The 23391-nt window shown below is 49.5% G+C and overlaps 2 protein-coding genes across 7 annotated transcripts in view; one reads left to right on the top strand and one right to left on the bottom strand.

The window, feature by feature from the left end:
• Positions 1-5997, bottom strand: part of BANP (BTG3 associated nuclear protein) — a 97533-nt gene extending 91536 nt beyond the window's left edge. The window contains exon 1 of one of the 2 annotated variants that reach the window (XM_020788307.3): positions 5253-5997. The gene's annotated coding sequence lies outside the window, so the exon portion shown is untranslated. The remainder of the gene's footprint in view (positions 1-5252) is intronic. The other variant, XM_020788306.3, reaches the window with a different exon arrangement.
• A 454-nt stretch (positions 5998-6451) lies between these two features.
• CA5A (carbonic anhydrase 5A) lies at positions 6452-23034 on the top strand. Of its 5 annotated transcripts, none has more exons than XR_012081312.2 (8): positions 12815-13169; positions 14257-14454; positions 17691-17809; positions 18357-18452; positions 18915-18977; positions 20160-20212; positions 20628-20859; positions 20965-23034. XR_012081312.2 is itself a non-coding variant. In XM_072980931.2 (8 exons), the coding sequence occupies exons 1-7, from the start codon at positions 12830-12832 to the stop codon at positions 20835-20837; spliced, it is 1182 nt and encodes a 393-aa protein (XP_072837032.2). In that variant the 5' UTR covers positions 12815-12829; the 3' UTR covers positions 20838-20859; positions 20965-23034. The 5 variants fall into 5 exon arrangements, 4 of the variants coding, with proteins under 4 accessions (XP_020643917.1, XP_072837032.2, XP_072837035.2 ...); XM_072980931.2 differs by having other exon boundaries at positions 20057-20212; XM_020788258.3 differs by lacking the exon at positions 12815-13169 and adding an exon at positions 6452-7864 and having other exon boundaries at positions 20057-20212; positions 20628-23034.
• The last annotated feature ends 357 nt before the right edge of the window (positions 23035-23391 follow it).

The following is a 23391-nucleotide window of genomic DNA, read 5'->3' as shown; positions in this document are numbered from 1 at the left end:
AAGCAAGCCTGGCGGCCAGGGAGAAATCAGCTCCCTCCTTTCACCCGATGCTGAGTCCCTCTTTGGTTCATGAGCTAAAAAGATTGATGGAAGAGCAACTGGTGTGTCTTCTGGCTCCCACCCATGCAGCCCGCTTTGACCTCCATCCCGCAGAGGCCACACTCAATCAAGCCTGAATTCTGTTTAGAGTGCAGGGCAACTCTTAAAACAGTCCGGAACTTCTACAGTAGGCCTTTTAGTGTAACCAGAAAAGGCTAAGTATTAGGGGTTAGGAGTAACGTTTTGGATGCACAGTCAAACATTACAAGAGTAACTACAGCACAATAACCTATAGTTTACAACAGATTCAGCCACTTATATTCAGCCAAGTACAGTAAGAAGGCAATCACTGCCTGGCAGGATCCGACTCTGGCCGCTCTAACATCCAGCATTTTCCTTCCAAAGACATGCCTTTGGGAGTTTGCAAACAGAGCACAAGGCAATTCAAGGTACTGTATTTCTCAAAGTGTGCTGGACTACAACTCATCATCCTAAGGCTGCACAATCAATGTGCATGTTGACTGGGGATGATAGGATCTGTAGGCTAACACACCTCTAACTAGGTTAGAGGAAAATGGCCTGAAATGACAAACCAAGGTACTGTAAATGGCTAAAACAGAATTCATCTAACTCTTTTGGAGTACACTACTTTTTGAAATATCATCAAAATCCTTGGGTTTCAGTGTATAGCCATGACCACTTAAGAGGTTAATGAACATCATTTTTCAGCATTCCTCACCACTGAGTTTGCTCGCTCACCTGCAGTTGGAGGACCAGGCTTTGCCCACCCTTTCTGATCAGCATGGGAGAGCAAAGCAGTAGCTTAAAAGACCTATAGAATCTGTAAGTGTACACCAATATAGGAAGATAGGTGGCTGGGGTAGAGCTTTTTAATGATTGCTTCTTTAACTACACCAATTTCATTGAAAAGAACTTGGAGCTATTTTATCAGGCAACAGGAGTGATGGAAAAGTGAAAGACGGACAGTTTTTTGCTGCTCTACTCAGAATCAAGGAAGCCAGACCTCTCCTTCTGTGTCACAGGATCAATCCCAATGGTTTGAGAGACTGGGGAGGCAAGACTCTTGCCTGGTGAGGTCTGCTCAAGCTCCTTCCTTGATGGGACTGGCACAGAGCTCACAGCAGCTAGGCACGGGAAGCATGCGGGCCTTTTCTCCTTCCATGAACCACAGTCCAATTGCAAAGAACTGAATGGGACTGGAAGGCAGCCACCAAGGAAGGTGAGGGCTGAGTCCCATCCCCGCCCCCCGTCCCCCCCCCCCCAATCCCTAGCCTTCTGCAGTCTAAACTAAGCCCAGAGTCCCCAGATGGAGTCACGGTTTCAGGCTGCCAAGGGTGTGTTCTCACACATTCCCAACAGGCTGCTTCAAGGCTGTAAGCCACTTTGTATTTTTATTTTTTGCACACACAGTTAATAAACAGGAGAAAGAAAAGGGAACCATGGCTCCAGTTCTCAACGCACCTCTGGGGAGCAAGACTTATTTCACTCAGCAAAACTTTCATGGGAGTACGTACACACGCACAGGACCCGCTTGCAAGAGTCACAGATGAGCCCGGCACGACTCATTGAACAGGCCAGTCACACCGTCAGTGGGCAAAAACTGCTTATACTTGGGGGTCGTTGGTAATTCCCACCAGGGAAATGGAACACAGATTACAGCGAAACTTTGCCAAACTGATTTGACTGACATTGTCAAAACAAATTACACAGCAGAACAGTTCTGAGTTTAAATATTTATTTTAGAAGAAGGTTGTGCTTTAAATATCCTTTAGAAGATTTCCAGCAGTTTCCAAACAAATAACTTCAAGCTCACAACATGAAAGCTATTTGGAAGCATTCTCTACGGTGACTGAGTAGCTGGGATGTCAAATTGGCATTGCGTTCCCAAGGCCACAGGCAAGGCCAGTTGGGATTTCCAAGGGAAGAGCGCCATCTGGCGCAACCCAAACCTCTCACAAAATGCATCATTGCATGTTCTGTCTTGTGTGGCAAATACTGAATAAAGAAGCCAAGTGTGCTATGCTATTGCTGGAGCAAATACTCCCATTGGGGGAGTATTCCAGGCCAAACAATGAAACGGAAATGATTTGGGCACAAGCTGGAAGTAAAGGTAAAGGTTCCCCTTGACAATTTTTGTCCAGTCGTGTTCGACTCTAGGGAGCGGTGCTCATCCCCGTTTCCAAGCCATAGAGCCAGCATTTGTCCAAAGACAATCTTCCGTGGTCACATGGCCAGTGCGACTTAGACACGGAATGCTGTTATCTTCCCACCGAAGTGGTCCCTGTTTATCGACTTGCATTTGCATGCTTTCGAACCGCTAGGTTGGCGGGAGCTGGGACAAAGCAACGGACGCGCACTCTGTCGCGTGGATTCGATCTTACAACTGCTTGGTCTTCTGACCCTGCAGGACAGGCTTCTGCGGTTTAGCCCACAGCGCCACCACGTTCCCAAGCTGGAAGTAGCAGTGAAGAAAACGTCAGTGTGAGGGAAATCCAGACGCATATCAAGGAAAAGCAGGCATGGACTGGAGCAGGCCCAGCCATCTTTCCGGGAGTGGCATGGCTAGGAAATCTGATGTCGAAGGAACACTGGAAGCCACCTCAGACCTCCACGAGGTTATTTGTCCACCAAGCCTCTGGCTGTCTCTTCTGAGTGGTAGTCACTCTCCGTGGCTTTGAACAGCCATCTTTTTGCATCCAATCCTGCTGTCTGATCCAGTTGGAACAGAGAGTCCCTCCACCAGCCCCTCCCAAACATTACTTTGCTAAGGGGGGTGGGCAGAGGGACCCCCCCCCCTCACACTACCAATCTTAATATCCTGCACGGGGCCAAAGTGAACCTTGCACTGTCAGCTAAAGTCCATCTCACTTGTGTGGTGTATTCCATATTTAGAGATCAGGCTACGGTCCTGTGCACTACGGAGTTAGAAATGTCAACTTGCCCACGCACCTGACTCCTCTCGATGGTGCAGGTAAGTCTTATAGGCTCTTGCAACCACAGCTGGCGTGTCTTTTTTCATTTGCTGGCCACCAAAGGATCCAAATAACAGTCTCTTTCTAGAGTTGAATGGTAATTCCAGGAAGCATATGGAGAGCTATAGGCTTAGCTCGCCACTGCAGACCCTGACAGCTTCCCCAGCCCCACTCACTCCTTTGAGGTTTCCCCTGCCCTGACTCTCCAAACAAGTTCCATTTAGTACTGCCTAAAATTATTGAAGTTATCCCAAACCACACTAACAATATACTACAGTACCTAGAAAGTTCAGTGAGTCCTGGGTAGGAAGCCGTGGTCCACCGTTGCAGGAAAACAGTGAGCCTATGTGGCCTTGGCAATCTGCACGTTCCCAAAGTCCCCCCAAAGACGGGACTGGGAAACCATCCCTGGACTGGGTCACCTTAAACTGGAACTCACAACAAGAAATTATTATTGCAGAAGTGGTACCATCTTGTTAGTTGTGCTAAAGTTATACAACTGACAGCTTTGTATTTTATTCAGAAGAGCACACCTAACATGACAGAAGTTTGTTTCCTTGTAGAGAGATCGATAAAAAGCAGCAGGCAGAGTTGGAAGAAGATGACTGCAGAAGGACATGGCAAGAGGTGGAGGGAGGGAATTCTTAGCGAGTGTTACAAAAAAACCTGCAAACCAGGAGGATTACTGCTGTGTCCCACCTGCAGAATGTGGACCAAAGGGTCACATTCCTGGTCTCCACACTAAATGATGTTAAAGGCCTTAGGGAAGCACCTAAAGCACATTCCAGAACATACCTACTTACACAGAACAAGAGCCCAGAGCTCCCTGACCTTTGCTCCAAGCAGGCCCCAAACCAATCAGAATAAGACCTCCTTCAAGTCCTGGGGGACTGATCTCAGGGGAGATGCCCCTGCACAACCCCTTCCCAGAGCCTTAAGCCACAGGCACGGCTGTAGACCACACTGGCCAGACTGGGGTCTGTGGTGAGGGCATCAAAGCTGAGCCCTCCAGAGATTCTAGGCATGCAACAGAGAGGAGCTGTAGGTCCAAACATCCGGAGGGCCACAACCACCCTCCTCCTCCTCCCTGGAAAGAGCCTCTCAACAGGTGCACACCAGTCATCTCCTGCCTCCTTTCCCCCTCTGCTCCCCCGTTGCTCATATCTCACTGCCACTGCTGCAAACCATTTACCTGAGGGGATGATGGGGCAGGATGCTCCCCCCCCCCCCCCCCCCGGCATTCAGCCACCAGGGTTTGGCTGGGGCTGCAGGGCCAACCGTTGAGCCCAGGGGGTCGCCGGCGAGGTGGGGGGGGTTTGCAAAGCGAGAGAAAAGGCTCCCCGAGGTCGATCCCTCCCAGGGAAAGCTGTAACCCCCGCCGGAGCCCCCACGGGCTTCCTTCCTTGCTCCAGGTCCCGCTAGCCCTTAGGGACGCTCCCCACCACTAAGAGCCACGTGCAGAAAAGGCAGGACCGCATAACACTCCCGACCCACAGAACCCACACAACCCGAGGCTTCGACACGCAGCGCTCGTCCCACGGCTCGGGGCGGCCTAGCGGTTAGAGCTGCGAAAGGGGCTCAAGACAGACACATATACACACGTGTGTGTGTGTGTGTGTGTGTGTGTGTGTGTGTGTGTGTGTGTGTGTGTGTGTGTGTGTGTGTGTGTGTGTGTGTGTGTGTGTGTGTGTGTGTGTGTGTGTGTGTGTGTGTGTGTGTGTGTGTGTGTGTGTGTGTGTAAATACACACAGAAGCGCAAGCGCGCGACCCCGCAGAGCCAAAGGGCTCGCTGGGCGGCCTCGCAGCCCACTCCTCCTGCCGGCCTCGCCCACCTCGCGGGGCTGTTGTGCTCGGGAAGCGGGAAGAACGCAACCCACAGGAGCGCGACCAAACTGCACAGAGGTCGGGTGGGGGGGGGGAAGAGAGAAGACGACACCCCCTCCTTTCGCGGGGGGGGAGAGAGGAGGGGTCGGGGAGGGAGTTCCCCCCTCCCCCGAGGGTCGCAGGGGGCGGCGCCGACCGGGCTAGGCCCCGCCCCCCGCGCGCCTCCCTCCTCCTCCTCTCCCCCCCCTCGCCCCTCCCACGGGCGTCCCAGCGGCCGTGAGGGGAACAGGGCCCAGGTTCCGTCGGCGGCGTCTGAGGGAGCCGCGGAGGGTCCCCGGCGGACCCCGGCAGCGGAGCTGCGGGATGAGGCGGCCGCCGCGCGAGAAGCCGGGTTACCGTTTGTCTCGCCGAATTCTCGTGGTGTTTGGCCGGGCGGCTGCGATAATGGCGTCCTTCCTCGCGAGAGATCCTCCGGAGTCGCGACTGCGCAGGCGCCACCCAGCCGCCACTGCCGCGCTCGCCTTCGCCAGCCCCGAGACGCCGCGCAAGCGCAACAGGAGGGGAGCCGCGCCCGCCGCCTCGCAGCGGGAGCTGCGTGCGGACTACGAGCCCCAGCTTCCCTCTCGGCTCGTCCAGAGGCGCCTTCCTCCCGCTGCATGCAGGGAGTTGTAGTGCGAACAGAGGTGGAGGGGAAAACAGAGGGCGAGCTGCGGTGCACGCTGGGAAATGGAATCTCAAGACGTCTGGACGTAGTTTTAAGCGGGAAAAAGGCCTCGAGAAGGTCTGAGGAAAAATCGGGGCCTTTGTTTGGCCGCGAAGCCTCTCTTGATTTCCCTCACGAGATTTCTGGGCGGCTGCAGGAAAGGGCGGCCTCCCCTCCGCCGAGGCTGTCTTCCAGGCAGCACCAAAAACAGCACCTCTTCCTCCTCCTCCCGCGAAGGGCCCATCCACGGCTGTTATTCCTCCGACGACAACGGCCATAATGTCCAGCGAGTCCCCCTCACGGAAGGCGCCCTTTTCGTGTCCCCCGTGTGCGTTTGTGGGCCGTGGCCCCTTCGGCCAGAGGCTCCCTCCTCAAAGCCAGTCTCCGCATGCAAAGGCTGCAGCGCCTTCACCTTTGGATCCGGCCCGCCAGGCAGCCGCTGCGCCCCCCCCCCCCTCCGGGGCTTCCTGCCCTTCGCTGGCGGGGCCCCAGCCAAAGTGGGCGAAGGAAGGAAGGAAGGAAGGAAGGAAGGATGGGGCCCTCGTGCCTTCCTCCGAAGCAGGCCAGAGGATTTCGGAGTAAAACAGACTGGGAGAGGACGTTGGCAAAGGCAGGGGCCTTTTTTGGCTGTCTTCTCCTGCGAGGCCGCTCCGTGGTTTCTGAGGTGGCTGTTCTAGAGATAACACAGGGAATGTGAGGGGAAAGTCAAAAATTAACGCTGTGCACACAGGATCCTTCTGGAAGAACAAAGGTTGACCAAACAAACCCCTCGAGGGAGGCCCAAAGCACCATCGTCTCTGTTTGGTAATTTTAGCTTCTTTGTGAGAGTTCAGACTAGATATGCAGAACCCACTCACATGTCTTTTTGGTGTGGTCCATGCCTTCCTCCGGATCTGCACTTCAAGTGAATGTATTTTTGGAGCGGGGGGGGCGGGTCCTGTCAAGTTCTTCAGTGTCTCCAGCTTCCTCATCCATAGGTTTGGTCAGTAAGACCATAAAATGGATGCCCTGGACCTTGGATCTCCCGTGACACATTTGAAACAAAGAGCTGAAGAGCCTCTGAGGAGAGAATCTGATGCCAAGCTTTTTTTTTCATTCATAAACCTTTGACAACAGTTGCCTGAGGCTGTGGTGAATGTGGTTTACCTGCAAGTAAACATTCCAGGAGCATTTGGGCTCTTGGAAGAATATTGATGCTTGTAGCTGTGGGGTGGGGGGGTCTCTGTTTTCATTCTGCCTGTAGCCAACATGAGAGCCATATGCCAAACACTGCAACAGCTCCCCTCGCTGAGAAGATCCACATGCCATCAGTTTCCTTTACAACCCCATTGTTCTCCATGGGTCTGTTCGCCATCTGTAAACAGTTTAGCATGGATGAAAAAAAACCTTTTTTTAAAAAAAACTTTTTTTTTAAATCAAGCAATAGAAGAAAGTGGGGACGTGGTGGCGCTGTGGGCTAAACCGCAGAAGCCTGTGCTGCAGGGTCAGAAGACCAGCAGTCGTTAAATCGAATCCACGCGACGGAGTGAGCTCCCATCGCTTGTCCCAGTTCCCGCCAACATAGCGGTTCGAAAGCACGCAAATGCAAGTAGATAAATAGGGACCACCTCGGTGGGAAGGTAACAGCGTTCCGTGTCTAAGTCACACTGGCCATGTGACCACGGAAGATTGTCCTCGGACAAAACGCTGGCTTTATGACTTGGAAACGGGGATGAGCACCGCCCCCTAGAGTCGAACGCAACTGGACAAAAATTGTCAAGGGGAACCTTTACCTTTATCTAATAGAAGAAAAGCAGCTACACAAGATGCTGAAATGCCATAGAGTAGAACTCCAAAGCCAACTGACACAGAGCAAGGAGACAACAGTGTCCTACCAAAGGCCAGGAGAACTTATTGGAGATGGCTGGATCTGAAAGACCAGAAGGAAGGGATTATGGGCACCTCCACTCAAACCTGTGAGCCAACGAAGAACAACATGGAGAGATGAGTTGAAATTTAACTATTTGTTTGGCTTTTTAGAAAAAGAAAAAAAAAGGGGGGTGTCTCTCAGTGAGATCAGAATACTTCATAAGCAGGACTGGAGGTCGCTGGTGGTTTTAAACACTACTCTTCGTAGCACCTTATTTCGGGTCTGAGTGGTCCGAGAGCTTGTCCCTTTGGCCAAAGCACTGGTGCCAGTCCAGCATGAAGATCATGAACCTGGCACGTTGGAGCAAGCATCTGAAAAGGCTCTGGGGGCAGAACCCAACAGCCAGAAGACCCTGCAGCTTGGCTGCCTGTGCCATTACAAACAGATATGCTTCTTGTAAGTATCCATAATGTGCTTGATTTTTGTTAAAAGAGCTGTTACTGGCAGCCCTGTGCCAGGAAAGCAGAAAAATTGTGGGGAGAAGATAAGGAAAAGAGCTTGGAAATTTTGTTTTGGTTAGTCCCAGCCTTCTTCATCTTTAAAAAAAAGTGATCTGTTCTTGTTACTCATGATATTTTAAAAATAATTCACTGTCACCTGTTACAGTGTTTAAAAAGTAATACAGAGCTTGATGGGGTAGTTTTATATATATATAATCATTATATATTGCTTTAAGAAAGAAAGAAACCAAGCTGTCCTACCCTCAGGACTGCTCAGAACAGAATGAAACTTGAACTATCCTTGCCTCTAAAGTGCTAAAAATGGCAATTAAAAGTAATTTATAAAGGTAATTAAGAAGCATTTTTCATTATTATAACAATAAAGTAACCTTGTTTCCATTTCTTATATTGCTTTTGAATCATCGTGTTCCAGGTGGCTACATTATTTGTAAGTTCATACTTCTAAGTTCCAGTTCTGCTTTTCTTCATATCCTGAGCAAGAACAACACAAATCTTACATATGATTGAGTGTGGAAAGGTGGAGAAAGAGAATACTTCCCCACAGACAAAGATGTGAGACAATTTTATCTTCCTGTCTGTTCAACAAATTTGCAGAACAAATCAGCTGAAATGCTGGACTAGATTCAGATGAAGGAGGATTGGGAATTGGTGGAAGACAAATGTGATAGACAGGGAAGATGGTGGACTCAGCAGCAAGTGGGTCCAGGAGGCGCCCTCCAATATTGTGATCCTCTACCCCTGGCTAAAGCTGCATGAAGTTTAAGGCTTACCCTTCAGAGAAAGCTGGTGATTATTGTACAAATTGTGAGCCCAAAGAAGGCAGCAGCATTAATGGTTATGAAATATAAATATGCACATGACATGATTTCCTCACCGGAGGCTGTACTGAAAAGAATTTCCTTCAGCAGAGCCCTGAATAATCAAGGTTGTAAATACTGAGGTTTTTCTGAACATCAAAGAAGGGAGAATGCCAGGATGGGAGAGTGATGTGCGAAAAGTCTTTTGTAGTCAGAGAGACTTCAGCTGAAATTATCCCTGGCCTAGAGCCTTTCTGCAGTAATTAGTTTATAGAATAAAAGCTCAGGGACTTGTCACTCAGTCTTAGGTGTGCAAGGATAGGTTGTGCCTCCTCATGGTAGCGAAAACCTATTCTTCACATGTGCAGGGCCCCCTCTTTTTCATCCTTAATCCACTTGTTAGCATGGCTTTGAAAACCTGGCCTTCTCCTTACTCAAAGGAATCCTGACTTTCTGGTTGACCCTGAGAAAAGGACATTCACTCCTAGCTTAAGCATTATTATTAAGCTATTATTAAGACTCAAGTGCATGTAGCATCACCTTGCTATTCAGATGAGTGAGCCACTTACTATGAAACACTTTGCAGCCTGCTCTGGTTTAGAAAAATGTGCAATGCAATGCCTTTGCAGTTGCTCTAAAATCTGTGCTGTGGGGACAGGGTTGGTGGGCAGAACAGAGCCTATTGGCTGTGGTGGGAAGGAGAGGGAAAGAGGTTTAGGCTATATGACTTTTCACCCAGATCAGTTGGGGGTTGAACAGAGTGTTGAAAGCCTCCTGATGTTTACACATTTGTCTCTAGAGACATCTCTGTGGGGAGGGCTGTAGCAGCTCAGGGCAGAGCCCTTATTTTGCATCCGGTCCAATCCCCCATGCCGGGCTGCTGGGAAGTACCACCCATCTGAATCCCCAGAAACCCATTTGTCTTCCTTGATAGAGTGCCTGTGGTTGTTGCCCAAAGAGGATGAAAACGGTAGCCCAGGCAATCTGAAAGCTGCCAGACTGGGCAAAGCTAGAGGAGACCATCCTGAACCCAGTGGGCTGACCCCCTGACTCTTGTCTCGGGCAGCCTCCTGTGTTTCTGGAAAGCATTGGCTAAAAGCGAGCTCCCTAAGCTAGTAAAAGAATGTGTTCCCCTCTAGCTGGTCCAAACTGAGGGGGTCTGTGCAGAGAGACAGGATTGGGATGGTGAGTGGTTGGGAGCCACAAAGCCAGTGCTGCCTTCCTAGGAACCACCCCCAGATTCTTCTTCCTATTCTCAGAACAAATCTTCTCCCACTGCTCACCTGGGCTTTCAGGAAGGAAGCCAGTGAGGTCCCATGTTTCACATTCAACCCATGGGCACCACTGATGCACCAACAGCCCCATAGGCCGTTGTCTTTGGAACCTACCCTGGCATCTCCGCTGTGTTGAAAGGCCAGATAGGTGGCAGGAAGCGGGTTTGTTCATCCAATCTAAGCTGCTAGTAATTTGTTCTGATCTTGGTATGTACCGTTTCTATAACTCAAGTGTGTTTCAGTGACTGTGTTTTTCCCTTTTCTGACCTTCACAAATATTTTTTGAAACAGATGGCAACAGCCTTTTAGAAACATTACTTTCTGTGCCACACTGCTACACCACCTAAGCTTGAGTTATTCCCTTAAGTATACGTGTCTGTATATAGCTATGTAGACGCATGTGCTCAGATGGATGGATTATAGTGCTACTGAGGACAATGAAAAGTTCTGTGCATTTCTCATATTTGCAGTGGATCTTATGCATGCTCAGTCGAAATACATGCCACAGATTTCACTGGGGATTCTGCCAGAGTAAGTGTGCCCAACGTTGGAGCATAAATCAACCAACCACATCACAATTGTTACTTTGTTTGCTTTCACAAATTCTTAGGCATTTCTATCATGCTGCCATTTTATAGATAAGACCTAGTGGGTGAAAAGGGGCTGGAAGGGACATCTAGCCTGTATTTCGGATTTCTTCTACATTTACTTCGTACAGAGAGAAGCCGTTTGCCTTCCCTGTCTTCAGGCTACCAAGTGAAATAGAGGTCCCTCCAAGCATGGGATTACTTGATTGCGTGATCACATACCCTCTGCTGCTGTTGTTTTCTCCCAAAGATACTTTTTCTTGTTAAGAAAAAGTGTGTATGAGGCAATAGAGAAACACAGGAGACTGTTGGGTGACTGAGAGGGAAGGTGCCTGTGATATTCTGTGTTGCCTAGAGGGGATTGAAGTTTTAGCCAAGTGAAGTTGGCAATTTCCTGGTTTGAAGGAAGTGCTTTCTTCCCAAACAGAACTCTGACAGACAAGCAGACGGTATGGATCGCAGCAAGACAGCCACTGGCAAGAAACTGTGTGACTTATTTGTGCTGTGCCTTCACTATCTGGAGCTTCTTCCAGATTGTCAAAGAAGCCTTTTCTACCCGGAAAAAATGGTGACGGCTGTCGCCTCAGCTTGTGTTGCTCTGGCAAAAGCCTTCGAGCCTGCCGGGAGTGGATTCAGGAAGACTTGCCTTCCCCACATCCCAATCCCACCTCTTGCTGGTTTGGCCTGTTCGAGGGATTTCCTGTGGAAATAGATTGAAAGCTTATTTTTAAAATCTTGCCTTTGATTCACCTCCTCCCCCTATCTATTATTATTATTATTATTATTATTATTATTATTATTATTATTATTATTATTATTATTATTATTATTATTATTATTATTATTATTATTATTATTATTATTATTATTATTATTATTATTATTTCCAACTGGAAACACTTGGAGGGGGAAAAATAGAATGTCCCTACTTTCTAACTATAGTATCAGGAGAAGATGAAAGCACAGGCCCTGAAAGGAACCAGTACAGAGGCAAACGGCAGGCTCTTTTTTTGATGAGAGTTTGTGAAGTTGGCTGTTCTGGACTATAACAGGCTCTCCAACCTGCCGCTAGCATGACTAGTGGCTGTGCGGACAGAGGGATTCTTGGGGGAACTGTCCTCAGAAGGAACGTTTGCAGCTTCACCCAAGACAGCTGCTTGAGAAGCCTTGCCAATAGCAGAAAGTTATAACAAAGTGTTCCTCTGGGCTTCTTCCTCGCTCCGGTAATTGTAAGATACAAAAAAAATCTTGAAACAGGTGGCATGCCCCCTGCCATCTTTACTAGACAGCTGCCCCTGCTCCAACGTCTTGGGCATCTTCCCTGAACTCTGTTACCCAGTTGCCTTTCTTTTCTACAATTCAGTTTTGCCTTGTCAGAAGGGTTAAAGATACAGAACATTCCATCGCAGCATTGATGATAACAAAAAGTTAGACGGCGGTCTGTCAGATCTGCTTTGATTTGGATGCCTGCATTGAGCAGCGGAATTGGATTCTATGGTTCTGTGGGCAGGCCAAGATTCAAGATGGTCTTGGTAGCCAATGCCATTAGGACTGGGACCCTTCCCCCCCTCCTGCTGCAAACTTCTGTGGTTCCCCCCCCCCAAAAAAAGAGAGATTGGGGAGGGGGTTACAGAAGACGGGCACAAAGATCAGCTTTGCAGAGGGGCTCCCCTTGCCTTGTCTAGGGAAGAAGACGCAGAGGTCCCCAGTTTCCTCCGGTGGGAGAAGGGCGAAGGAGGCCCGCTGCCCGCTATTTGGCAATCCTGGAAGGTGGAGTCCAGGCGTCCCTCCCTCCTAGAGGAACTGATTCCTGCTAAATCCATGGGATTCCCCTCCATGTTGGCCAGGCATTCCTGAGTGCAAGGGATTTATTTCCTCAAGGACTGAGGGGGAACTTGCCCCGGCCACAAGCCACCAGGTTTCCCGATCGGGTGGGCTTTCCGCACAGGGATGGCCGGCCTTCAGCTTGTCATGTTTAACGGAGCTGCTTGGGCCATTTTTGTATTTACGATGTTTCCTTTTTAAAATCAACACAAAACAAGGCGTGTAGAAACATGGCACTAGCACGTACTGTAGCCCGACGGGAGATCTGACGGTTTGTTGTTTTGCGAATGAGTAACAAGGACAAGTCGCTGGCAAGGGGGCGGTTAGCGGGGGTGGGGGGGCGGCTCTGCTTTGGGCCCCGAGGCTCCGGGCGCGCTCCCGGGTTCGGCCGCAGGAAAAGCCTGCCCCGGGCGCCGGAATGCGGCCCGGCCGGCCGGCCAGCCGGTCTGCCCGACGCCTCCTTCCGTCCCTTCCTCCCTCCCTCCTTCGGGGGCCTCCAAGGCAGGGCGAGGCCGGGCTCCTTCCCTTTCGGCGGGGCGGGGGCCCGCCTGGGCCAGCCTCCGCGGAGGGAAGCCGGCGGGCGGTCAGGAGGAGCCCCGCCATGGTCGCGGCCGCGATCCTGCGCCGCCTGGGCCGGGCCGCCTGCGCCTCGCTGGTCCCGGCGGAGCCCCCGGGCGGCAGCGGCGGGAGCCGGGTCCCGGAGCGCCGTCGGTGGTGCAGCCTGGGCGCCTGCGCCTCGTACCGTCTGCGAGACGGCGGTGAGTGACCGCGAGGGAGGGAAGGAGGGGGCTTCCTCCAGCCCCTCGGGAGTCCCGGGGAGGAGAAGCAAGGCAGGGAGTCCTGCCCCCCCACGCCAGGCCGCCCCGGGAAGGGCCAGAGGCCCTTTGCCCTCTCGCCCGCCCCCCAGGAACCCCAAGGCACTCCCCTCCTGCCAGGGTCGGCTCTTTCCCCTCCGAATCCTCCTCGGCCTCTTTGATCAACCTCTCCCCCCCCCCCCCGGCGCGCCGCCTTTGCTCCCCCCAGAGGCCCTGCCACCCACCCCCAGCCCTTTTTTCCTTGGAGAGAGCCAGAGTCTTTGGATTGCCTTTCCTATAGGCTGCACCCCGCCACACCCAGAATGGGAGAGGAACTTTTCAGCCGCCCCCCCACCCCACCCCCAGAGGCGTCTTCTTCAGTTTCTCCTACAAAGGGGGTTCTCCCTCCCAGGGATGAGGAGCGAATAGACCCCAGCACCAGGCTGATGACTCTGCCCCTCAAATGGGCCATGAACCAGATGCAGGAGCTCAGTCTCTCGTTGAGCAACTCAGATGGGGTTGGAAGCCATGGGCAGGAGGCAGAGGCTAACATAGGCCACTCCGATTCCAGCCCTGCTGGGCGAGGAAAACACCCACATCACCACCTGGGTGTTGCTTAGGCACAGTTTGCCTTTGGGGAACCCATGGACCTTCTTAGGGTGGTTGGGAGGTGGTGGCCAGGATCCTAAGGACTACCTCAGGCCAACTCTGGGACTCGCTTGCCCTGCCTGGGCTTGAGGCTTGATGGGTTTTGCATGCTTGCTTGTCAAGCAGTGTTTCACAGAGGCCCTTCCTTTGGGCACTATTGAAGAGTGAATTTTGTGTGTCTTGGAGCCTTCCGGGTGTTTGGAAGCAACTTCCTGGTTCCTTCTTCCAGGAAAGCTACTATGTTTTCCATTACAGTAAAGCTGCCAAAGTCCTGGCTTGGTCAGGCCCCTTGCGGCCTGGTTCTTCCCATGCTGCAGCTTTGCCAGCCCTTTCTGTTGCTCCCGTGGCCTGTGGGTTTCTTGCCACTTGTGAGAGTCTGTTCATGTTGTTTTCTTCTTTCTAGTGCATCCCCTCTGGCAAAGCCCGCTCACCATTCCAGGAGGCAGCCGGCAGTCCCCGATCAACATCCAGTGGAGCGACAGCCTTTTTGACCCCCGCCTGGAGCACCTTGAAATACGCTATGATCCAGCCACTTGCCTCCACATGTGGAACAACGGGTACTCCTTCCTGGTGGAGTTTGAGGATTCCACGGACAAATCAAGTAAGAGTGGCAGAAGTGACCCACGCCGACCATTCCCCGCATAACTCTGGTTAAGGCTTAGAGGCCAGTGTTCCCCATCATGCAAGAGTCGTGGGACTTGGTGTGCAGTAGCAAAGGCAGCTGCCAGACTTTGCCACTAGATGTCGTGGGATGTAATTACATTGCGAGACCACTGCCCTCTTTTCTAAGGGATGATAATGGAGGGCTTGAGAACACTGGCCTTATTTCTGCCAGGATATACTTGACCGTTTGGGTGGGAAGAAACCTGCACAGCTGCTCTGGAGTCAGTTCTGTGCTTTCATCTCTCCAAGTGAGAAGTATAGCTTCAGCACTAAACATTAATGAAATAAAAGGTTGCTTATCACTTGGGCTGTATTTACAGATAAGCTTTTCAATAACATGCTTGAAAATACCTTGAAGGCAAGATAAGCACTCACTTTTTTGGAAAGCATGTTCTGCTGTTGTTCTCCTTGGAAATATTTAAACCTGAAGGGAATGAATAGAGACCACCCCTGCAGCCCCACAAAAGCAGTCCTTTGAAAAGCCCCCCCTCCTCAATTCTTTAAATGAAATCTTTGTTAACTCTCCCAAACAAAGTGTTCTGTGCTTAATGTCGGAATGGGTTGCAGCCATTGTAGACAGGGACGATAATGCCATCTTTGAAGCCATTCAGGGATAATTTGCCTGGCCTGTAAGTAGAATAAATGTTCTTTGCATGCAAACCTTTTGGGGCTGGAATATCTACGAGTCTTCATTCAGGGAGCCGTGCATTGCAAGCATTTGAGTTGAGTCCAGTTCATCCAGCATTTGTGTCCAGGCATGGAGGTCCTTCCAGTAGGCGTCTTATGTTTATTGAAAACAGATAGAGATGCAGGGCGAGACGGAACAGCCTGCTAGGAGAAAGAGAGAGCCTTGCTTTGCAGGAGCAGTCTCTCTCAGCTTAGTTCTTTGCATCCTGATGTTGGTCTACTTTTGTACTTCCTTCCAAAAGTTATTCAGAGAGGCCACTTTGTGATTATGCCAGTTGTGGCAAACTCCTAGAGCAGTTGTGCACTCCCAGGTGAGTCACTTTGCCCCATAAACTTCAGCTGCTCACCTGCTTTCCTCTTGCCTCTGAAATCCTTCTGCACCATGAGACCCTTTCAAATGGTGCAATCGTCAGCTCTGTCTGAAAATTCTTCTCAGTATATACAAACCTATTCCTTTTTTAGATCAGCATTTAGTCAAGTGTTTATGCGTTGTTTAGAATTAGACATCCAGGTCAAGATTTAATAAACCCACCTTGGTGCTGCACTTCCCAGTCTTTTTGACTGATGCAGAGCATCCTTTTAACAAGAGCTAGACTGGGACAGCACTGAAAAAGATGGCTTTTTCCTTACTTTACTCTCCCGCTTCTTCTCTTTGTGTTTTTCTGAATCATAAATGCACGATGTACGCCTCCTTCCTCATTCGCCTATGGTGCTCTTTTCTTCTTTTGTTTTCTCTCCTTCTTCTGCTGAGCAACAAAAATAAAAAAGAAACACGGATAGAGAAGAGGGAAGAAAAAGGATTAAACCTAGAAGTTAAGAAAGAAGAGCAATTCAGGAAGCTGAATAAAGGAGACGTAGAAATGCAGCAACGCCCAGATTGAGTTCCTGCCTAAATTGAGGCTAGTTTTGCTGCTAGAAGGCAAAAAGGAGGAGGACTTGAGAAGGACAGGTATGTTGTGAGGGTTGTGTGTGCAGGGTTGCCCTCTGCTGGTGGACACGGGGCTTGGAGCGTGGTTCTGGTCTGCTAGAAATGGCAGCCAGGAGATTTTGCCAGTGAGTCATAGAGGTTTTGTTTGTACTGCGAGCAGCTTGTGTGGTTCAGGAGCTAAAGACTCTGACAGAAAACCTGGATTAGGACAGTGGCTTCAAAAGAGCCAATCAGAAATGCACAAATATTTGTGTTCCAGATTATTCTTCAGGTTGGACAGGAAGGACAGCAGGGGTGGGACTTGGCTGGTACTGAGCTGTGGAGGCGGCCTCTCCCCGCAGCCTTAGGGGGAGATGGCAGACCCCAGGGCTTCAGCATCCACTGGCCTCCCTCTCCCCACCACACAGGAGGTGGTGCTGGTCCTGGTGTGCGCCCAGTGGGTTGGACGGCTGCAGCCGTAGGGAGGCTGGTGGGAGTTGAAGTGCAGCAAATCTGGAGGGGAAGGCAGGCGTAGGTGTTTCACTTGGAAGGGCACAGGACTCAGAAAAGAGGCTGTCTGTCCGCTACTCCTCCTTCCCACCCCAGCCCAGATATCGCCTTCAGACTCATATTTTCTTTTACTACTACTGCTGCTATTTATTTTATTATTATTATTATTAGTAGTAGTAGTAGTAGTAGAAGTAATCTATCAAATTACATAACATAAACCTACTAACACACACACACACACACACACACACACACACACACACATAAATACAATTACATATCACATTAGTGCCACCATCACTCTCAGGGCTAGCATTAATAATGTTCTAAATTTCATTCAATTCATTTTCTCTCCCAAACTTTATTGTTTCTTCCCTCAGTGTATACCCCTTCCCTCTCCAAAATACATATTCCAGGAATACACTCCATATTTTCTTAAAATCATTACTTTTTGATAAGCTTCTTCTTACATTATTTTCATATCACATATCAATTTATCATTAATTGCCATACCCCATAGTTCTCTATACCATTCTCATTGAGTTGATTATCATTTTTCCAGTTTCTTTGAAAAAATTAACCTTGCTGCCATAATCATTATTACTATTACCATATTTTGTCCCATTCTTCACCTATTACTTTTTTATCCAAATCATATTGTCATTGAATTTTAGTCCTTGTGTATCCTGTTCGGCTTGAATTAATAATTTATATATTTGACTCACAGTTCCCTTTCTTTCTGTTTTTTTTTTCTCTGATTTCACTCTTTTTTCAATAATCTCTTCAAATTTTGTCTTGTGACAAACACCTGTATTTTCAGCAGATGCCCTCTTTTTTCAGAAGACCGAGGAAGATTCTGGCCCCTTCATTTTGTGCCCAGCTTAGAACAAAGGGGTCAGTGCCATTTCGCAGATCCTGCTACTGATGTGCTTAACGTCTGTTTGGCCGAACTCTACAGATGCCTCTGTTCAGAAGTCATTCCTCCTTGACTCTGATTAAACTTTCTCGCACAGGGATGTGTGCAGAATCACACCCTCCTGTCTCCTGACACCTGTCTTTTCTTCTGTCAGTTATCACAGGTGGCCCCTTGGAGAACAACTACCGGCTGAAGCAGTTCCATTTTCACTGGGGGGCCGTCAGTGAGTGGGGCTCTGAGCACACAGTGGATTGCAAGGTCTTCCCAGCAGAGGTAAGGAGGGGGGGAAGGGGAGGAGGGTTATTGCCCCCCCAAAAAAGGAGGCTTTTGGCTCACTAGACGTGTGTCGTGGGGTGAGATGGGGCCAGATGTAAAGAGGCGAGGGCCAGTGTTGAACCCCCTCCCGCAGGCTGCTCCACCTCCTCCTAGGGATAGGGGAAGCAGCCAGGAATCCACTTTTGATTTCAACACACACACAACCCATTTTCTTAACTTTTAAAAAACAGAGCAGGAGGCGAAGTGATAGGAGGGCTACCTGAACCTGTTGCCCCCAATGTTGGCTGTAGGTAGGACAGTCCTTTTAGTTCCCTGGGGAATTGATCTCTTTTCTCTGTCTATCAGATTAAATGGATTCCCAGGACCCAACCATCTTTCCGTATCTGTGTCTTCTGTTCTGCCCCCACGTGCTTTATATGCGGCCAGCACCCTTGGGGAGCCAAATCATCTCCTTTAGGACCCCCCCCTCCAGAGGGGTGGCTGATTCTCCTAACCTGTTCCTCACACCCTTTAAAGCAAAGCACTCCCCATTGTTCCCTTCCAGCTGCATTTGGTACACTGGAATTCTTGCAGATACGGCAGTTTTGAAGAAGCATTGATGGAGGAGAATGGGTTGGCTGTCATTGGAGTCTTTTTGAAGGTAGGACAGTGAGAAACCCTACAATTCCGATGATCTGTTCTTCACCAAGTAACAAAAGAAGCGCTTTTAAGTCATCTTTTTAACTTTGATGGGAAAGGGATGATTTTAATATTACAGTGGTATTATTAGTACAACAACAAGCAAGGATGCATCGTGTTGGGTAACTGATCTATGAGATGTCAGAGAACATGGAGGTTGGGCTGGAATAAATGGAGATAAAATATAATTAGAGGAAGGGGACAAGGAAAAAGGGACTTTGGGCACATTCCATTACCAGAGTGGAAGGAAGAAAACTGCCAGTATTTGTCTGTAAGTCAGCAATACATCAGCAGTCTGTTGATTATGAACATCACAGTCCTTGCGCATCCCACAGCGTAGCATTGCAGGGGTTTCAGCTGTCAGCTGTCAGCCTGTGAAGCGCAAAGAGTAAAAACTTACCTGTTTCTGTTTTTTCACCAATAGCTTGGGGCTCACCACAGTGGCCTACAGAAGTTAGTTGATGCATTGCCGTTAATTAAACACAAGGTAATAGGACACTTTCCTACATCTCTGCTGTACAGCTAATGGTGGGTGAGCTCTGGCATGGCTCAGAAGCTGGGCCAGACTGACACAAAGAGCATGCCTGCATGCCGCATGCGCACGTGCTTCATTCTCATTTAATATTCCTGAACGGGTTAGAAGTGGAAGAGGCTCCTGGTCTGAGAGAGTGAGAATTCAGCGGCTAGTTGGTATTTTGCTTTTCCTGCCTTGGGAATTCTGGGCATCTGGAGGGGGTGGGGATGGTGGTTGGTGGGGAGGGAGGGAGGGACTTGCCGGCAGGCAGAGGAAGTGTTCTCTGGGGGGGTTGTGCTCCTGGTGTGTTAACCAGAAGGCCAGGGGTTTCTCAGGCTCTCACTTCCTGTAGCGCTCACTCCCACTGAGAACGAGACATTTCTTTTAGAGTGGGACTGGCAAGCTCAGCAGGGCTGAAGGATTTGCCAGCAGCCTGAAGGGGGAAACACCTTGATCTGCATGTGCATCATATTTACGTGTATAGGTTAACAAACAGCACTTCACCCAAGGTCTTTCTGGGTCTGTGTGTGTATGTAATGGGCACCTTTCCCCCCCATCAAGGCTCAAGAGCAGATCCTCTTTTGGAGTCTTACCGAGGCGTGGCGGCTGGAGAACATGGGAGGTTCCCAAAAGGAACTTCCCGCAGTGCTGGCATATGCCCGGGGTGGGCAGGGCTGTTGCTGTCCTTCTCCCCCCTTCCCTCAGAATCATGCATGGCCCTCGTTCTTTCTCTGTCCTTGTTTCTTCTAAGAATTTTTACGGAAACACCACAGCGTTGGAGGGGGTGGCAGCCTGGCATGGAGAGCCAGCCCTGTACCTCCAAGCAGGCCATGACAGGGCCATGAGGGCAGCAGCTTCCTCCATTCGGTGGCTCCCTGACATTGAATGTGGTCTCTAGCCATCCTGACTAGTAGCGGCAAACCAGCCCTGCCTCAATGAACACAAACCGCCCCCTTTTAAAGCCCAAGCCATCCATGTTAGCAGCTATCCCAGTATCCTAATGTACTGAGTTCCACAGTTCTATCCTTGGTCTTGACGCTTGATTCGGCTAGGATGCTATTGTTGAGCTGGAGGACTTTGACCCGTCCTGCTTGCTGCCGTCGTGTCCCGATTATTGGACTTACTCTGGATCTCTGACCACCCCACCGCTCTCAGAGTCTGTCACATGGATCATCAAGAAGAAGCCAGTTGAGGTCGATGAAGATCAGGTACAGCAAGTGGAAATTCCCTGCCGGGGTCCATTGTCTCGCTGGGGGTGGAGGTGGGGAAGGGGAACAAACATTGTGAGCCCAGAAGCTGCCTACAAACAGCTCCTAGTCTAAGACCTCTTTGGCTACCTTGCAAGTAGAAAGGCTGGAGTCCGTCCCGTGAACACCTGGGGCCCATTGCGGCCTCAGCCAACTGCACCTGAGAGTGGTGGGGGTTTGTCCGTAGTTGGGAAGGGACAGCAAAAGTCACGCCTTAACTCAGCTCTGGATGAGAACTGAGCCATCATCAGCAACAGAACTGGAGAGAGTTCCTGAAAAGGAGCTCGGGAGGGAGCAGTGTCATTCCCTGCCCCACCCTCCATCCCCTTCCAGTTCCAGTTCAGCTCTAGACTCGGCCATCTCTCTCCCTTCCCAGCTGGAGGTGTTTCGGATGTTGCTTTTCACACCAGCGGGAGAGGAAGAGAAGAGGATGGTGGACAACTTCCGACCCCTTCAGCCGATCATGGATCGTACCGTCCGCTCGTCTTTTCCAACTAATCACCGGCTGAAGGTTCTGCCCAGATGCGAGGAAGACATTGACCGGGCCCACAATCAAGCCACCCATCAGGATACGGCACATCTTTAGACAGGAAACCACAAATCAAAATGTAACTCGCATTTCATATTTACCTTAGTGTATCTCTAGATGCGTAACGTTGGAGGAGGCATCTGGTCCTTTTTTCCCTCCTTTCTAACAATCTGTCTTTCTGCAGCAGAAGAATGTCCTTTCCCGAAACCTTTCCGGCCAGTGAGAATTCCCAGGCTGGTCCACCATCCAAAACTCCTCTGTGGCCCCTTTTTGGTGTCCGCTCTCGTCTGCAGGCTGAGCAGCCCCAAAAGGAAAACCCACAGCGGGACAAAGCTGAAGCTCTGGGCAAACAAAACACCTAGGCCTTAATAGAATGCTTAGTCCCAGGTCAAGTACTGTATACCCACCGAATCCATAGGGATGTGGTAGATTCACACTTTTGTAAATTCTTTTGATTCAGTGGGTTTACTCTACTTGGTGGGACTCTCTAGATATTAGCTTTTTTTCAGCGGAGCACTCTGTTCCAATCCTGTCTACCTCTGGAATGCATCAGCTGTCGCATTATCAAGTTTTGTATTTTTTACTGGATGACTGAATCCAGTAATAAGTCACGATTAGTCCCATTGAAACAATGGGGATTTGACCATTCAACTCCTTTGTAATTTCCACTGATTCAGTGGGCCTCCTCTAGTTGCAACTTAACTACATTTTTGCCACTCTTTTATAGAAAGGAGACATGGCTTAGCTGTAATAGAGTAAAAATAGCCTTATTCCATAAAGCAGTGGAGTGAGTAAGCTCAAGACTATATTTCTAAGCACACTTACTTGGAAGAAAGTTCCGTTCAACTCAGTGGAACTGACTTCATGTAAATATATATATGTACGTGCTTGCAGCATATATATTTACTTTTGCGGCTGAGGCTCTTATACATGTATTTTATCAAGAGGTTCCTTTGTTTTCAGCCAGTAGACTGATCTCAAGACACAACAGAACCACATTTTTAAACAAAATTGTCAGTACAAATGGAACAGAGGCAACATGCGGCAGCTTGGAAGTCACTTCTGCTATGGCGCTCCTGTGGTCTGGCGTGTGCTGGAACAAAGCCTCAGCTTTCTGCGCAGTTCAGATTTTCTCAACCGTTACAGAACAGTATTGAGGAGTTCTCTGTTACAGTTTTAGCATTTAAGCCTCAGCAACCATGTTCATTTTTGAAGGTGGTGCTTAAACAACAGGGTAAGCAGTTATGTAGCCATTACATTGGCTGTTCTTTAAGCCGGAACCCTTTTTGGTGGCATAATTTACTGTCATAATTTGTGTTCATGTTTCTGCAGTCTTCTCATTCTTGTGCTCTACCCTAGGTAACAGATTTCAGTTCACTTCCATCCAGTCAGTGGATAGAACAAGGCTTGTTTTCGGCAAGGGTATAGACTGATGGACCTTTCTGCCAAATATAACTCAAGCTTGGCAGAAATTAGAATATGGCCAAGGCTGTGCAGATATCCTCAGACTGATTTATTTTAGGAGGGTGTGTAGAGAGGGCAGCAGAGTTTGCTTGCTTGCTTGCTTGCTTGCTGGACAGTTTTGTCACTTAGGGAAGGCAGTTGCTGCCTTTCCACCTGTGGTGGTGACAAGCGATGCCCCCAGCTGGCATTGACGTGGCTTTCAGGAAACTGGATTGGTGCCCAGACTTTTAAGTTGTCTTCGTGATTTATGTTAATGAGAGAGAAGTTGATTTCTCTACCGTTTCTTCTGTTTCTATATTCAAAGTAATCTGATTTATCCTGAGATTAGTATAATAGGGGAATGATGGGATTCTTGTAGGGTTGATCTGTGTTTCCCCATTCCACCTCCCACCTCAGCTTAGCGTACCAAGCAAAAAGAATGTATAAGCTCTTACGTTTCCAACTTTCAAAGCATGTTTTTAAGGTAATGAGTCAGTTAAGCAGAACATGTATCTGTGAACCTTTTCTTCTGTTGCCCAAAGTTACTTCAGTTTTATCCTCTCTTTGAAAGGAACTGGGAGGGAAAATGAACAGTTTCATTGTACAGAGAGTGTCTCGAACTAGATAAAAACGCCACTGGGATGGAAGAACAATTGCGGACTGTGTTGCGGCATTCCCTGAAGAACAATGTTAACGGTTCATTATGCTCTTGGACCGCATGAATCATGGACTCCAAAAGCAAATTGTGTTTTGAAGACCATTGTGTTTGTCTCTTCGCTTCAGCAGTGACCATAAAGGAAAACCAAGCAAACTGTTTCCCAAGTATCTTTTCATTCCACAAACTTCTCGTTTTGAAAAGTGTGAGAGCCCCTCTGGGGTGTGGGGGGGGGAGTGTTGAGGGAGCTGGCAGGACTCTTCCCTCCCTGCTTTCTGGCGGGATGGCATTGCAGTGACGCACTAGACTCTTTTCTGGGCTGGGAAGCTAGGACAATAGCCTTTTGTGGGACTTGTAGGCCAAACAGCCACATCCTTCATACCCAAAGGGTTGCAGAACTTGCTCAGCAGGATCTGGACCGGACTGGCTATCAGAAGCATGCAGGGCTCCCTTGCAAGCTTTGTGGGGTAGCCCTCTTGTGTGAGGAAAACAACTTATAAATGCCACTGACCT

This window comes from Pogona vitticeps, chromosome 10 (assembly GCF_051106095.1).
Source record: "Pogona vitticeps strain Pit_001003342236 chromosome 10, PviZW2.1, whole genome shotgun sequence".
In the NCBI taxonomy this organism is placed as follows: domain Eukaryota; kingdom Metazoa; phylum Chordata; class Lepidosauria; order Squamata; family Agamidae; genus Pogona; species Pogona vitticeps.
The sequence above is the reverse complement of the archived record's forward strand: the minus strand, read 5'-3'. Positions and strand labels throughout refer to the sequence as shown.

Coding starts and splice junctions, on each gene's coding strand:
- CA5A (XM_072980931.2), top strand. CDS start 12,830: ATGCGGCCCGGCCGGCCGGCCAGCCGGTCTGCCCGACGCCTCCTTCCG. Junction 13,170..14,256: donor GTACCGTCTGCGAGACGGCG/GTGAGTGACCGC, acceptor TCTTCTTTCTAG/TGCATCCCCTCTGGCAAAGC. Junction 18,978..20,056: donor TGCCGTTAATTAAACACAAG/GTAATAGGACAC, acceptor TGATTCGGCTAG/GATGCTATTGTTGAGCTGGA.